General features: G+C 34.4%; 3 protein-coding genes across 3 annotated transcripts; all 3 read left to right on the forward strand.

Annotated features, from left to right (window-relative positions):
* Positions 1–4,542: 4,542 nt before the first annotated feature.
* LOC113736236 (F-box/kelch-repeat protein At3g23880) lies at positions 4,543–8,041 on the forward strand. The gene is made up of 2 exons (XM_027263113.2): positions 4,543–6,077; positions 7,764–8,041. The coding sequence occupies exons 1-2, from the start codon at positions 4,881–4,883 to the stop codon at positions 7,788–7,790; spliced, it is 1,224 nt and encodes a 407-aa protein (XP_027118914.1). The 5' UTR covers positions 4,543–4,880; the 3' UTR covers positions 7,791–8,041.
* Positions 8,042–9,533: 1,492 nt separating this feature from the next.
* LOC113736399 (F-box/kelch-repeat protein At3g23880-like) lies at positions 9,534–11,146 on the forward strand. Its single transcript, XM_027263344.2, has one exon. The coding sequence runs from the start codon at positions 9,608–9,610 to the stop codon at positions 10,877–10,879; it is 1,272 nt and encodes a 423-aa protein (XP_027119145.1). The 5' UTR covers positions 9,534–9,607; the 3' UTR covers positions 10,880–11,146.
* A 1,682-nt stretch (positions 11,147–12,828) lies between these two features.
* On the forward strand, positions 12,829–14,987 carry LOC113737169 (membrane protein PM19L). The gene is made up of 3 exons (XM_027264431.2): positions 12,829–13,615; positions 14,109–14,286; positions 14,386–14,987. Exons 1-3 carry the CDS (start codon positions 13,486–13,488, stop codon positions 14,612–14,614), a joined length of 537 nt encoding a protein of 178 aa, XP_027120232.2. The 5' UTR covers positions 12,829–13,485; the 3' UTR covers positions 14,615–14,987.
* The last annotated feature ends 1,375 nt before the right edge of the window (positions 14,988–16,362 follow it).

Here is a 16,362-nt window from a genome sequence, read left to right on the forward strand (position 1 = left end):
ATGAATTTTTGTCCAGAAACGGAATTAAGTTGTGTTTGGATTACATTTTTCTAGATTTTTTGTAAAAAAAATTACTGTAGCGATTTGATACATGTGAGATAAAAATATGTTTACGGAAAACGTAGCAATTTTTTCAAATTAATTCTGTTTCTGGACAAAAATTCATGTCATGCGATTTATCTTTGATTTTGCTTCTTTTTCCAGGGGATGTATGCACATTACTTCCCTTCTCATAGAGCTGACCCTTTAACCAACATGAGACAGTGAATGAAGAATATTTGGAAAAGGAAATTATAATTTCGAAGAATAACATCCCTTTTTGCACATTCTTATTCTAAAATCATGTCATATGATGGATTTATGGATGGCAACAGTGCAGTTTTGGGACGAGTCTCTTGCTCCGTTGTCAAATAACTCTTCTTCCCCGTCTCACCCCCACTTCCCCGTCCCCTTCCGCCCCACCCCTGTCCTGCTTTCCCCACAAGCGCCTGCTGGGGAAGGAAAACACCACCAATCGTCCACGATATTCAGCTGAAGGCCCATGGCCTTGTATTCTGCAACGAGCATCGAGTTGCGTTTTTTTTTTTTTTGGGAAGATAACAACACAAGCTACAGATCAGGTGCACTTTTGAACGCGGAGAACAGGTATGCATATCCAAGTATTCTCCAACAAGTCTGAAATCTATCAACTTCCAGTTTAAAAACCATGTTCCTTCTTGGTGTACTCAAAACGAGTCAATACGGATGGATATCTGAACACGGAAACAAATAGGCCCATGGAAGACTATACCGAGAGGTCACTACCTAAGTTGCTTTAGCAAATACTCCCATTTGGATTGTTTTTTTTTTTTTTTCATAGTAAAATGTACCGTATCGATGTGATATATACGAGTAAAAAAGTAATTAAAAAATATGTTCATGATAAATACAAAAATTTTTTTATTAGAAAACTACAATCCAAACATAGCAGCTTATGTGTAATAAAAAACAGTAGTGTGATAGCAATCCATGAATAGCAAGTGTGGTACAATAATCACAACTGCTACTACAGCTAGATTATTAGTTATGTATAACTATTAGTTATTTGGATTATATACATACATACATATATATATATACACACGCACACACATGTACATATATATATATATGTGTGTGTAATTTAATTTAATTTAATTTAATTTACATGAGAGATGGGGTTAGGGATGGAGTGGAGTATGCTCCCCCGCCTCCTACCCTATTTAGCGAGGGGGGGAAGGGGGGGAGAGAAAATTTCTCCGTATTCCTACTCCTTGCCCCATTTTTTCTTGCGGGCACCTGTTTCCATTGTCATTCGTATATAGGCTAAGAATATGTTGTACATGGATAATTTTATTGATGGAACAGTATTCAGTACTGTTATATCATACCCACACACAGACACAACATATAGGTGGTATGTGTTGGATGCTATCAGATTGAATATGTTATGGAATATATGTTATTGAGTTGGATGCTATTAGATTATGCGAAGCAGGCACCCTTTCTTGTTAGCAAGTGGACAAATTTAATGTTTTGTGTTTCTTGGTGATTTTTTTTCTTTTATTTCCATTCATTTTTCACTTGCTTATCTATAATAAAATTTAATCAATCTATTAATTTCTTACTTTAGATATTTCTTTACTAATTCTGTTGTACTTTTTCTTTTTTATCACCAACCCATAGTTTTCCTTTTTTAATTTTGTCCAATCATGTGTCTATTCCTAATGTTTAGCTTCATTTTTTTTTATTATTGTTACCAAAGTTTGGACAGATTTTTAATTTTTTCATACTTTCTTATTTATGTTAAACTCCATTCAATCTTGATTTATAAGTCAATCAATCCATAGTTTTCCTTTATAGCTCTCTCCAACCACGTTATCTATTCCTATTATTTGGTTTAATTATTGATTAATACTTCTAAAACATTGACAGCTTTCACTCTTCAATCATTATGTATTCCCATTTAAGTTGTACAATTAACTATTCCTTTTTCTAAAATTTCTCCCATGAACATTATGTTTTTTCCTATTGGAATCCAATTTCTTTTCAACTTATTATAGGCCAAAGTTGTGTCCATACAAGCACGGATTTGAAAAAGTCCAATAAATTAAAAATTGCCTCCAAAATTAGTTTTTTTTTTCAATTTGAAATTATTTGAGAAAATAATGAATTCCTCTATCCATTAATTTCTTTTTTTAATTATTTACTTGTCAAAGAATCAATTTTTAAGTGGATTTGTGTATTATTTCCTTACAAATAGCGATACTGTACTTATCTGTCTCTTATTTTATAATCCATTCTTACCAAAATTTAGATTGTTCACTCTCTAATTTACAAAATTGGAGCAACTCCATATATTTTTCATTACGATTAGTCAATTACAAATCAATTGCATTCTAATACAATTCGTCCATTCTCCAATTTAAGAAATTAAAGCAAAAATAGATTCTATGTCATTATAATTAGACAATTTGAAATTAATTACTCATTTTTTACAATCACATTCATATGGCGCTTATTTGGATATCTTTTCAATTATTTTTCTTTGATGGTTTTTTCTTATTAAATTCTTTTCTTTACCATTTTTTAAGATTAATCAAATATTAATATATTCCCTGACATGTCAACAGCTCTCATAAGATATTATTTTCACCATTGTTTAGAGTGATCAAAATCAAAACACGAATTAAGATTTATTTGGAACTAATTATTATTTTGTGCATGAATCAATTATTTTTATTGTGTCTGGTTTCAACGTTGGTCTTATATTTAATTCTTTTGTATCAATATTTTACCAACATTGTTCAGTTCTCTATTTGGTAAATTTCTGAGTTAGAAGGATTTAATAATACCAAGTGGGCATTCTTTCTTTTCCTTTCTTAGTTAAAAAGAATCAATAGTTATTCTTCACTTACTTCCCTTGATAACGAGTGGACAACTGGATGTCCTTTCGTGCCACTACGTGACCATTATTAACGTCTATGTCTTGGTTTCTTTCTTTTTTTTTTTGGTAATAATCGAATCATTGCTTTTTTACTTTCTTATTTTTAGTTAGTGTTCCAGATGCATACATTATTTCCTTACTATTTACACATTAGTATTAACTATTAAGCATGACTTTTTTTTTTTTTATAATTTTAATCTATCAACCTATCATTTGACTTTTCTACATTTTCTCCAATCACATGATAAATCATTTTTTCTGCTTGTGATAAGCATTTGCAATTCCTTGTATCTTTCTATTACTTTACTCCAATGGCTTGATTATTATTTATCACTAGCTTTAGAATTTTTACATTTTTCTTTCATTTATATTCCCGATTTTTATTAGGTTGTTTATTAGTAATGTTTTTCTCCTATATTTATTATCTTTTCTTCTCCTATATATATATATAATTTGATAGATGACCATACCATAGCAAGATGGTGCTCTTGCTTGCAGCTTTAGTTTATCTTAAATTGTGCAGAAGTTATGTTACTTTATCATGCCTGCCACTGCCAAATTGATGTTCTCCCTTCCTCCACCCAATTCAATTATGTGTTTTAGCTCGAATCACAGCTGCAGGCCATTTATGTCCTCAAATGGATAGTTAACCATTTTTCCGTTGCATATACATATTGGCTTGAGTCTCTTGTGGTCTATTTACACAAGGGTTGCTAGTGTTTTCTGTTGAAAGCATGGTCTCGCAGGATGCTAATGGCGCACCGGAGTGGCAACAAGCCAACAACTACAAACTCTTTGGATTATGATCAAGGATACAGCCCGTAAGTGATTACAGTAACCCTTTTCTTCAATTCAGCTCCATACTCGAAAAAACGAATGCCTGCAAATGTTATTCTGTTTGACTAGGATTTCACAATCATTTTCACTGCTGAATTTGTATATTTATACTCTAAAGATGGCCTTGCTTGGATTGAAGGTTTTCGTCGGAAAATATTATCGTTTTCCGTGATCACATTTCCCTATCACCTTTTTCCCTCACATATATCAAATCGCTACAGTAATTTTTCCATGAAAAATGACGGAAAATGCAATCCAAACACAACCGAATTAAACTGCTGAAATTCTGAAAGTCTTTCTACGTGGGAAAGTGCATAACGAACTATCTAACATGTCTCATTTCTGTTTCAAGACTGATTAAAGTTTGGTTTTTTTTCAAGTGCTAATGGGTGAAGTAATCAAGAAAATGTTTGTCAATGTTATTATTCACCAAGATTGAAAGCACTTATGCGGAGATGCTGGTTTCACTTTCATCCTATTCTGCTGAAGTACCGTACTGGCAAGAACAGTAGCAACAGCGAAGTAACTAGGCATGGACTTTTAAAAAAGGTCTCATGTGGCAAGTGATTGCATTTTGTTTCTTTGTATAGTGAGTGAACTACTTTAGGAAGATTGACTAAGAGCCTATTTAGAGTTTTTGTGAAGAATTCTGTAACAATTGATATATATGAGATAAAAAATAACAAGAAATATGTTGATAAAAGATGTAGAATTTTTTTGAACAATCTAAATAAAGTCTTTAACTATTTGACACAAATTCTGACACTTACACAGAAGTGCTAACTAGCTCACTTGACTAAAGAAGAGTAGAAGATCCATCGCTACAGTTATTTCTGGGGCACAAAATTTCAAAATCATGTAATTTAAGATTGTTGTTTGAAATTTGCATACATTTTTTGTACTTGGGCAAAAGCTGTACAGTGAACCCTAGATCTTTGCCCCTTCTCTTCCGATTTCTGTCATTTGGGTTGCTGCTGAAGGTGTTTGTTTTCAGGCTGTAGCTTGAGCTCAAAAACCAACCACTGCCCTTTTCTTCTTTGAAGCTGAAACATCCAATTACAGAGCCAAACTTCCTCTGATGGAAGGCAATGAAAAGATGGCCATAGGCCAACAAATCCCTTCCTCTTCAGTGCAAGTTTCAGACCACCCGCTAATACTGCCGGATCTTCCCTTTCAAGTCATCACTGAGATTCTCGCAAGGCTACCTGTGAAGTCACTCATGAGATTCAAGTGCGTTTCAAAATCGTGGCTTTCCTTGACGTTAAGCCCTCATTTCATCAAGCGTCACCTCAGTTTCAGTACATCAAAGGACAGAGAATACTTGCTATTTATAGACTATAATTCTGGCAGGTTCAAACACTGTTCTCTTGCTTCTTTGTTGTATGAACAGCCTAGTGATGCAGTTGAAATAGTTTGTCCCCAATTGGAATGCCGTGATCTGTCAGTTTTGTTAGTGGGATGTTGTAATGGGATGATTTGCATTTGCACTAATAGAGAAGGTTTCGTCTTATGGAACCCATCTACCAGAAAATCAAAGACATTGCCTAATTTTAGTTTTGAAAAAACGAGTGAGCATAAATTCTATGCTTCATGTGGTTTTGGATACGACGAGACTAACGATGATTATAAAGTAGTGGCAGTTACCTGCTACTGTGCTGAAGATTGGGAGCCCTTTGCTTCTGAGGTTAAAGTTTATAGTACAAAAGCTGATACTTGGAGGAGAATTGGGGATTTTCCTGGTGGTTATCCAATGGACGGAAGCAGGTACTGTGGTACTTTTGCGGCGGGGAAGGTCCATTGGGTATTGAACAGAGCATTTTGTCCATATGTTGTTTTTCTTGATTTAGCTACAGAGACATATGGATCTCTTGATTTAGCTGGAGATGCGATCAAATCGAATCATGACAGTTTTGTAACAGACATACAAACTGTTGGTGGGAGCCTTTATTTCTTTTGCAGGAATTATGTGCATGGTCTTGTAGATCTCTGGGTTTTGAAGGAATATGAAGTTATAGAATCTTGGACAAAGGTGGTTTCTGCCTTGAGCAACGACAAGAGGTATTTTCTTTCAGTATTGTACCAATTGGAGAATGGTAAACTTCTAGTGGTGCTTGAAAGTGATGTCAGAGTCTTGAATCCCAAAAATAACAAATCCAGGCGTCTCCTGAGGTCTGTCTACACTAGGTCTGCGAGTATTTATGTTGAAAGCCTAGTTTCGCCCGGTTCAGTTGATGCAACAACTATGATGAGTGGACTACAGTTGAGGACACTTAAAGTAAGTAATTACAGTTTTTTTTTCTAATTCAGCTTGTACTTGAAAAAAGAAAACTTGTACGTGTAATGTGAAACTGCTGAGAATTCCTTAGTATTTTCACTAGCATTTTTATTTTTGTTGCAGTTTTCAATTCCCAATAAGTGAAATAGTTTAGAATTGAATGTGAATATTCTTGCTTACCACTTAAATTATGAAAGTCTTGCATATCAGAAAATTGAAGATTTTGATTTTCTTGATAGTAGGGCGCCATTAAGCTTCTGAAGTGGCAGATTATTTTGGAAGTTGTGCGGCATTTGAGTAACTTAAAGATTTTGATGTTTGTCCTTTCAAATTTCGATTTCTAACTGATATACACATATAGATTAACTGTAACATTACAGATGATTTGGAGGTAGTATTGTCCAGAATTCATAGTTTACCGCAATCATGTTTGCATTATCAATATTTCTTGCTTTCTCTTGCTTTTTTTTTTCTTTAACTGTTTCTGTTAATACCTCAAGGTTTCTCTTTATGATTCATGTTTAAGTTAAGCTCATGTAAAGCTATTCCTCAAATCTGCAAATTTTCTCTACTTGGATCTAATGCAGTCTTACATCTCTATTCCGTAAGTGCTAGTTTGAGACCTTAAATAAGTTGCAGTATCCATTCAACCAAGTTTGAGGTGAGAAACAAATGATATAGCCTGCAAAGCTCTAAAGCGACACATAGAAATCAGTTTCAAACGTAGAGGAGAAAACACACTTTATACTGTGTTGTCTGTTAGCACGCATGATAAATTTCCAGAAATTGTTGCAAGCACTTTAATTTTCTATATCTAAATCACATAGAGAATCACTATTATTTTTCCCTGATCCTTAATTTGATGCTTTAGCTTTGTTGGTCTGTTACAGCTTTCAACTTATGTTTCATAAATTCTGTGTCTTTCAATTTTGAATTTCTTCTTTTTTTTTTCTTTTCCTTTTTTTTGGTCGGTTGGTTGGAATTACTAAAGCAAACCATTGGTTTTCTAGACAGATTCATTCCCTTATTTGGTCACTTGTTGGATAGGCGTTGATGTAACATGGAATTATACTCCATGCTTGGTAGCAGAATCATTTAAGGACTTAGATTAGCTTTGTCCCATCGAAAGGGCTAAGTGGGGCATGTTTATGTGAGCAAATTAGTCAGAAGAGTTGAGTTAAAGTTTAGTTTTGCTGCTCCCTTTCTTTGAGTTCATTTTATGACCTCCTTAAAAAAGAGTGCTCTTAATGGTGCTTGTTGTGAGTCATCGGCGTTTAAACATCATAGAGAAAGAAATTACTGTTGAAATGGCCTACTCATAGATATAAAATGGCAGTTTGCCCCCCTAGTTTACATTTGTTCCAATACCTAGGACTGTTAAAGTAAAAGGTGTTTTCCAGTTCTTGGCTTTGCAAAACGGAATTGGTGTTTCTAGCTCCTAGGGAAATGCTTAACTCAGCTACAGTTATTAGAAGTTTATTACTTTCTTGGCTTTTGCATTTCCACGTCCAGCAACTTCTTACTAAATGCTTGCATACGTAGTAATCTTAGACCTGACGCATATCGCTGAATCAGCTTTGGGAATCTCTTTCCTGTATGCATAGCATTCATCACAGAAAAAGAATGTCAATATTTCCTCCTTGACTATCAATCTGATTCTCAGGAAATTGTGAATTATATGTGCAGGCCTCAACAAGCAGGACACAAGACTAAGAATCTGATCATGGACTATCAGGGCTTGAACTGTCGCCTGAAATTTAAGCATGGAGAATGTAATTGGGTAGCTGATGTTTTGTCATAGCATGCTCTTGGTAGGTTGATCCTTTGATGAAGTTTGTGTCACTTTTGCATGCCCACCTGCTTATCTTTTGCCTAATTTGCTTAATGATGTATCAGACTTAAAACACCTACAACAGTGTATTGTACAAGTTGTGTTTGAGTAATGAACTCCTTGTTTGGTAGTAGTATCGTCGTTACTGTATTGGTTTATCTCAACTTTTCTAGTTATTCCGATGTGGTCTTTTTCCTTTTGATTCTTCTCTCTCACCATTGCTCCTTGCAGCTGATACCATCAAGACTTTTCCTACCTTTTCCACGGCTATACACTGCGTATCATGTATGTTTTAGACTTTTGAGTCAAAAGAGTGGCACTGAATTGTTTTCTCAGTTCTTGAATGTTGAAAGTTGAAAAAACCAGTTCAATCCTGCAGCATCCTCTCTTCAGTGTTCTTATTTTCCCTCATCTCCATCAATTATCTAATATTTCATAGATTCGATAACAGATCAACGTAAGGCTGGATGATTACATTCTTAATCTTCGAAATCATGCTGCAATAACTTTATCTTTCTAAGTATATAGAGACTGCATGTGCAGTAATGTTTCTGCTACTTTCAAGAAAGGACATTTTGAGCACTAGACAAAAATTTCTTCTTCAAACTGTTTCTGAATATCCCGTGAATGTTACCTTCTATGTACCCACCTAGGATGGTATCACATGTTGCAGTTGCTTTTGTATTGGTGCGATGAAGTATCTGTGGTATGAGATGGTATCCCATGCGGTGATGAGCCACGTTTTAAGTACTTTAATTATATATTGATTTCAGATTTGATTCGTATTAGTATTACAAACAAATTCTTGAATGACCAGTAAGGTTGAAATGGCCTCGTTAATTCCACAAGCCTCGCTAATTTTGCCAGTCGAAAATGGATGGATGATGCGTATGGAATAATATTCATCAGCGTTTAATGCAAAAAAAAAAAAAAGTTTCTTTGTATATTTATGACTTGTCTTTGCGTACGGAATAATAATGTGGTTGAAAATATAAAATGGTGAATTGAGAAATGTATTTATGATACAAGTGAAATATTTATTTGGATTAATCTTTCCTACACTGACAGTGTATACACTATCAGCGTTGGATGATTGACAACTATGCAAAATTTGAATTTGAAATTCAACTTTTACACATATGTTATGAATACAACGATGATAGTGTATATACCGTCAGTGTAGAAAAGATTTATTCATATTATTTAGGATAATTCAGCAACTCAAACGCACTCAATATCAATTAATATTTTGTACCAATGAGGCCGTTTGAATTGTTATATTTTGAAATTTTTACAGAAAAATATACTGTAGCGATTTGTGAAGTAAAAAGATGATTAGAAAATGCGTTTATAGAAAATATACAAATTTTTGGGAGAAAAATTACTTTCCAAACAAGGCCACGTTTCTATCAGATCCTGTGTCTAACCATCACGCTTCATAAGATTTAGTTATGTCATGGTTTTTTTTAACTATGAAAGTCAGATTGACGTTATCATAATCAAAGTTACACGTCGTAGAATTGTTCAACATAAAGAGTCTCCCCTTGTATGAAGATTGAGTCTTTAGTTTGACGTGTTCAATACTTCAACATAAAGAGCCAGCTCAAGTGCAGGACTCTGACGAATTCCAGTTATAGTTTTCAACGCGGTGTATACTGATGATACAAACAATAATATAAGCTGAATTTAGTTTCTGTAGATGAATGCAACGAGTAAATTTATAAGTTCTTCCTTCCTTTGCAGCAGCACAAACCTCCAGATGGAAAGCAAAGGAAATGGAGCCACCAATCCCCACCAATCCGAAGATTCAAACCAACCCTTAATATTGCCTGACCTCCCCTTTGAAGTAATCACTGAGATCCTCCTAAGGCTACCAGTCAAATCCCTTTTGAAATTCAAATGCGTTTCGAAATCGTGGCTGTCCCTAATCTCAAGCTCTCAATTCATCAAAGATCACCTCTGTGCTTTCAGCTCATCAGAGGATGGAGAACAACTACAGCTGCTCACTGTGGGAATTGATCTCACAGATTGTTATCTCAAAGATTGCTCTCTTGCCTCTTTGTTGCATGAACGGCAGCCTGCAAATGCAGCTGAGGTTGAAATTGATTGTCCACCTAGTCTTCAACTGAGTAGGTACTTTAACGTTGTGGGATGCTGTGATGGGCTATTTTGCATTGATTGCATGAGAACAGGTGTGTTCTTGTGGAACCCATCTACTAGAAAATCCAAGAAATTGCCCAGTTTTAGTAGCCCAACAGTGGACCTACTGAAGGAGGAAGATTACTACCAAGTATGTGGTTTCGGATATGATAAGGATCGTGATGATTATAAAGTGGTGAAAGTTGTCTGCTCCTTAGATGAAGACTATCGTCCCTCAGGGTCTGAAGTTATAGTTTATAGCGTAAAGACTGAATCCTGGAAGAGCATTGGGGAGTTTCAAGGTGGTTTCCCTAGTGTGGGGGGCTGCGGCTGTCTCGTCAATGGGAGGCTCCACTGGGAATTGCATAATGCAGGCTGGGATTTCAAGGTTGTTTTTCTTGATTTAGCAACAGAGACGTTCGGTTCTCTTGACTTGGCACTAAAAACAAATGGAGGGACAGGGATATCAGGCCGTAATGGTTTTCGATCTGATTTGGGAACTTTTGGAGGGAGTCTTTGTTTCGTTTGTAAGAATTATAGGGATCATTTTGTAGAGTTGTGGGTTATGAAGGAATATGGGGTTGGAGAATCTTGGACTAAGGTCCTTAGTGTCCCGGTTGACAAGACAAGACTTGTGTTTAGAGCACTGTGCATTCCAGGCAGTGATAGATTTTTGGTGGAGCTTAAAGATGAACTCAGACTCTATGATCCAAAAGATGACTCCTTCAGGCTTCTCCCATGGTCTGGTAATCATACTGTTCCTAGAATTTTTGTCCAAAGCCTGGTTTCACCCAACCCAAATGCAGCTGCAGAGATGCATCAACAACACTAGTAGCCAGGAAACTTAATTACAAGGGATTGCTAATATTCAATTTTATCAATATTTGGGTTTTTTTTTAATACATTTTTTCAAGTTCCTATGCTTGATACAGTTGAGAAACTCTTTCTGAAGTATTCTTGCTTACAATCCCTTAAATGATGAGAAGAGACTTCAGTGGAATATGTAATGAAGATGATGTTACTGGCTGTTTTCTTATCCTTAAACTCATTAATTAGTCCAACATGGATAATAAATTTTTCTTGCTTAGTGTTTAATTTAAGTGCAGGGTATATCCTGGTGCCAAGTTTACATGTAAGGGTATTGACCTCCATGCTATCGTCTACATCTTGATTCAATAAAGAAAGAAAGAAAGCATCTTTGGATAGAGGATTATTTGAATAGTATTTTCTTAAAATAATATTATACCACGTTCTATAATATGATATGCACGTAACATTAAATGAAAATTGTGAAAATAAAAAGATTATTAAAAAATTTGTTCATTGTACAAATAAATAATTCTTTACAAATAATGAACAAACCAAATGAAATAATAACACGCATGAAAACCCTGAAAGAATGAGGGAAAAAAAAAGAAGAAAAGGACTTACACAGAAATAAATAGGATGATTAGGAGGGAGTAAGTTTCGCGGCTAATTTAATCCCTAAGGTATCCAGTTGGCTGTTAAAATATTTGAGTTGACGAAAATGCCATTGATTTTAACCAATTACACATTTGAGTTGATGAAAATGTATTTAGGCGCTCGGCTACATCTTTTCGTTATATTTTATAAGTAAATTTTATATACGATGACAGTGTATACACTATTATAATTAAATTCATAATATGTGTGTAATAGTTAAATTTTAAATTTAAATTTTGTACAGATATCATTTATTCAATACTGACTGTACGTACATTATTATGAGTGAATACAGGAAAGATTAATCTATATTTTATATACTTTTAGGACATGACATCTGCAAAGATTATCAGCATGATGATGAGTTAATAAAGTTCGGTCTGCTTAGGCATCATTATGTGGACCAATCCAATACGTTGTTTAACACTTTAGCGGACAGTCGAGACGAATTGTCAATCCAATACGTCTTTCACCCTCTCCAGAACAATCCACGGCCCTCTAGCCCGCGGTTTTGCATCATCCATTGGCCCAGTTTTCAAACTTATCGCCGGAATGTTTTAGAAAGAAAAAATTCTTCAATGCATCACTTATATTTAGTCAAATAAATTTTATCGTCCGTCACTTTTAAAATATATAATTTTATGTTTTTTATAAAATTAAAGTGGTAAAATTGATTCATAACTTATGTTTTCAACCATTTTTCATCTTGAATCTCTCATATAGACATTTCTTGGAGGTATAAAGGTTAGATCTCTATTGTAGTTAAATAAATGATTCGATTCATATTAATTTTTATTCTTGAAAAATTAAAACTTGAGCCGAACATATTCATTTTTTCTCCGAAAAAAGTGAAATGTAATCTAATCTGTATTCGTTTTTACTATTAAAAAAAAGTTGAATATGACCTTTTTGTACTTAAAAAAATGATTACATATAAAAAAGTAGTTTAAAATTTAGGTTATGATCAAATTTTGCTAACTTAGATTTGTATAGTATGTAAAGTTATCATTTTAAAAGTGAAGAACAAAAAACTTTATTTCATGAAATGTGAGTAATATTTTGAAGGATTTTCCCTTTTACAAATTTTCCCTTTTGGTTTATTAAAAGAAAAAAACCTTTCTTTCAGGATGAAGATGATTATTGAAGGCAAAGGGGGAGAAAGGACCCTTTAGGTGACGAATGCTTAGTGGATAAAATACAAGTCTCAATCAAATGCCAAAGTGCTCATTCTGTTCACTTTTGACATCAAAGTTGATGTATATCACTTAGTTTCAAGACATCATCACTAGCCATGCAACTGCTCCTTTAATCTTTTTTAACCATAGTGGTAATATGGCCCATATGGCTCTACGTTTTTAGTTGGTTCTGTTTGACGTTAGACTCAAATGAACCTTAGACTAGTTCAACTTAGGAAAGAACCAAATGGATCCAGATATGGTTTAGATTTGTTCTATGAAAAATTGAATTAATAAAAAAAAAGTCTTTTTTCTATAGGTTTCCTAATTGATTCATTAGCTTGAGTTTACATTACCATTATATGAATTGCGAGATTTTAAAGTGTCATGGTAGTGCAGTTCTTCTATTACTATTATATGATCTAGTTTTATGCACCGTTGGTTCAAAGGATTGGAGATTTCAACATCAGAAAAAGAAGATGAAAATTGCAATCTTTGCATCTTGATGGTCTCAATACTAGCACAGAATTTGACAAGTGTCCCTGCAGTCTACACCTGTACACACTCGAAACCAACAAGCATGACACGCACTCGATCCCAAACTGGTCCATTTCCTTTCTATATAGCCCTCACCGTTTTCCACATTTGTTTTCCCAAAGCTTTACACTTTCAAGATAACCAAACAAAGAACCATCAATCTGTTTTTTTATTTTTGCCTAGTTCTTGACAAATTAGTGTGCTGTTGCCCGTTGGTTTTGCATTGCTGAAGTGAAGATCAACAAAGAACCAAGAAGAAGACATGGCTAGAACGGTTGGAAGAAGCTTGGCTGCTCCATTACTGTTTCTGAACCTGATTATGTATTTCATCGTTTTAGGCTTTGCGAGTTGGGGCCTCAATCATTACATCAATGGGCAGACTAACCATCCCAGTAAGCCCTCTATTCCATTCTTTCCCATCCTCCTCCTCCTATTCATGCATGTACACAACAAAAAACATTATTGTAAGCAAGGTGTTCATTCTTTTAGCTTAGTCTCTCATGTACACAAAAGCATGTTTAGCTGGTTTTGTACATTTTTTTCACAAATAGTAATAAACTTTGTGGTTCTGGATCCAAAACAATTTTCAGTTTTCCTACTATATGGAGACAGTTGAAATAACCGAAATTACTGAAGAAAGCATTATTCCGTTTGGGACTGTTTCTCAAGCTTTGTTTTAAGCACTGCAAGAAAGCAGTATTTCATTAGGGACTTTTTCATGCTTCCTTTTTTTTTGGTTTTTTAAGTTACATGCACCACTAGGAGCTCAAAATACATATCTCCAGATGGTCGAAATGCAAAATTATGTTTCAAAACTTTAAATGATAGGTGGGCTGCATGGTTAATCATCTAAAACCACGATATCCTTTGTCACGTATGTTTCAGGCTTTGGGGGAAACGGAGCAACCCCGTTCTTCCTGACATTCGCTATACTAGCTTCTGTTCTGGGGATTGCTTCGAAGTTAGCAGGTGGAAACCATTTAAGGGCTTGGAGAAGCGACAGTCTAGCGGCTGCTGGAGCATCTTCCTTAGTCGCATGGGCCGTAACTATTCTAGCTTTCGGGTATAATATACAATAGAACATCCTCAATTTTCTCCAATCTTATGAACTCCATGGTATAAATTCATCTTTTTTGCACTGTGGGGTTGTGAAATAATGCAGATTGGCATGCAAGGAGATAAATGTTGGAGGCTGGAGGGGATGGAGGTTAAAGGTTCTTGAGGGGTTTATAATAGCGCTAGGAGTGACTCAATTGCTCTATGTGCTGCTGATCCATGCTGGGATGTTCAGCAGCAGATATGGTCCAGGGTACAGGGACCCTGACTATGGTCTTGGTGCACCTGGAACTGAGCCCAAAGGTACCGCAGGTGTTACAGGGTCTAGGGTCTAATGCAGTTGTCTCGAAAATAGACAGTTGTACTTTGAATATTTGGCAGTTGTTATTTGGGCTCTGCTGGACGTAATGTTTATTGTCTAGCGTCTAATCTTTGGTTTAATATGCTTTTTTTTTTTTTGGCATGGAACTAGTTGTAGCTTTTTAATTGAAGTTTAGATCTTATATTAAGTTTGCTAAGCATGTTTGATGAGGTTTTGTGATTGAAGCTATATTGATAAGGGGCTTGGAGTCAGTGCAATTGGGCTTGCTGTATATTTGTTATACTAGTTATTATATAATTTTTTAGAAAACAGATAAGTCACCTCAATGTGTGTATATAGCCTTGTTGCGAGATTGTTGAATCAAATGAAGGTGTTTACCATAGTAATTTGTTTCGTGCATCCTACGTGTTGGCAAGTATATTTATCGAAAAGAAAGATAAAAGAGCAAAAAATGATATTGATGTTTATTTGATTTTGGTCCGTGAGTTCATTTTCATGTTTTATTATTATTAAAAAATCTTAGTTCACGCGTCTATGTTTCATCTAATCTACCATGTATATATACACATTAACAATTAGTAAATATTCTTAGATTTATACACTCTCTTTAATTAATCTTACCTTTCCAAAAATCTAAAACCTGATGTACATTTTAACGAGTGCCCAATCGACACCTGTTAGACAGAACTCTTTTTTTTTTTTAATACAAAAAAGTTTAAATGAACGCCACACCATCACCATTTAATATTTAAATTTACTTTTTATCTATGTGTCATATATATACACCTGTTAGTATAACAAATCTTTATACTAACATTGTATATAATATTAATCCAAATTAATATCATCGTTTTCTTCACACATTTGTCCTAGCCACCGCGTATCTGCATATTATTAGACTATTCTTGATAAGTATTAAGATTCGCAAGAGTCACAAAATTGTACAGGAAATATGGTGTTGACATATTCAGAATTTCAGTGAAGAAAAAACCAAAAGAAAAACAGAATTGTTGTTAAGCAAATTATTATGTTTAGTCCTGCAATTGATGATAATGAATATGCAAAGATGATTAAAGATAATAAGTATGCAATAATTATAACATGAGGCATATAATTGAGCATGATATGTGGCCTATAAATTGTAACGTGGCACTTCTTCATGATGATAGTAACTGATCAGCACAGTTTTATATTTTTTTAGTTGCCATTGAATATTTTTAATTATGTCGGTCAATTTTCTTTTTTTCTTTTTTGTACTCTTAGATACTTGTCTCATTTTCAGAATTCTCCCAAACACTAGTTCAAGGAACCGCAAATTCCTAGATTTAATTTTTTTTCTTAATATTAGATTTTAAAAATGTGCTAAGTCGTTTTCTGGATGCTAAATCTTGAGAACTAAAAAGCTTCCATGCACGGGAACTGCACGACATAATTTGAGGATGTCACTGCTTTTGTGGGTGTAAAATACCCAAGAAGGAGGAGAAAATTCTTCATAATTATTATAGTGAATTCTTCCAAAATTTTTCCGTGATAAGTTAGTAAACTAAAGAATATTACTGATAGGAGCCTTCGAGCATAAACATTAGGGAACTGGTAAAAAATTTGAAGCTTAATCAAAAAACTAAAAGTTTACAAATTTTCTTGCAGCTACTCTTGGCTATGACTCTATTTTCTCTTTTATACTAGTTTCTTTCGTGTGCATTTGCATGGGCACTTTTCTATGTTCTATAACTTTAATTTTTTTGAACAAAAATGTTATAA

The sequence above is a fragment of the Coffea arabica genome, chromosome 3e (assembly GCF_036785885.1).
Source record: "Coffea arabica cultivar ET-39 chromosome 3e, Coffea Arabica ET-39 HiFi, whole genome shotgun sequence".
Lineage (NCBI taxonomy): Eukaryota > Viridiplantae > Streptophyta > Magnoliopsida > Gentianales > Rubiaceae > Coffea > Coffea arabica.

Bases quoted from the DNA above. Each gene is read 5' to 3' on its own strand.
- LOC113736236 (XM_027263113.2), top strand. From the start codon at position 4,881: ATGGAAGGCAATGAAAAGATGGCCATAGGCCAACAAATCCCTTCCTCT. The intron at 6,078-7,763 runs GTAAGTAATTAC...TTATATGTGCAG, and splicing joins TACAGTTGAGGACACTTAAA to GCCTCAACAAGCAGGACACA.
- LOC113736399 (XM_027263344.2), top strand. From the start codon at position 9,608: ATGAATGCAACGAGTAAATTTATAAGTTCTTCCTTCCTTTGCAGCAGC.
- LOC113737169 (XM_027264431.2), top strand. From the start codon at position 13,486: ATGGCTAGAACGGTTGGAAGAAGCTTGGCTGCTCCATTACTGTTTCTG. The intron at 13,616-14,108 runs GTAAGCCCTCTA...CGTATGTTTCAG, and splicing joins TGGGCAGACTAACCATCCCA to GCTTTGGGGGAAACGGAGCA. The intron at 14,287-14,385 runs GTATAATATACA...GAAATAATGCAG, and splicing joins GTAACTATTCTAGCTTTCGG to ATTGGCATGCAAGGAGATAA.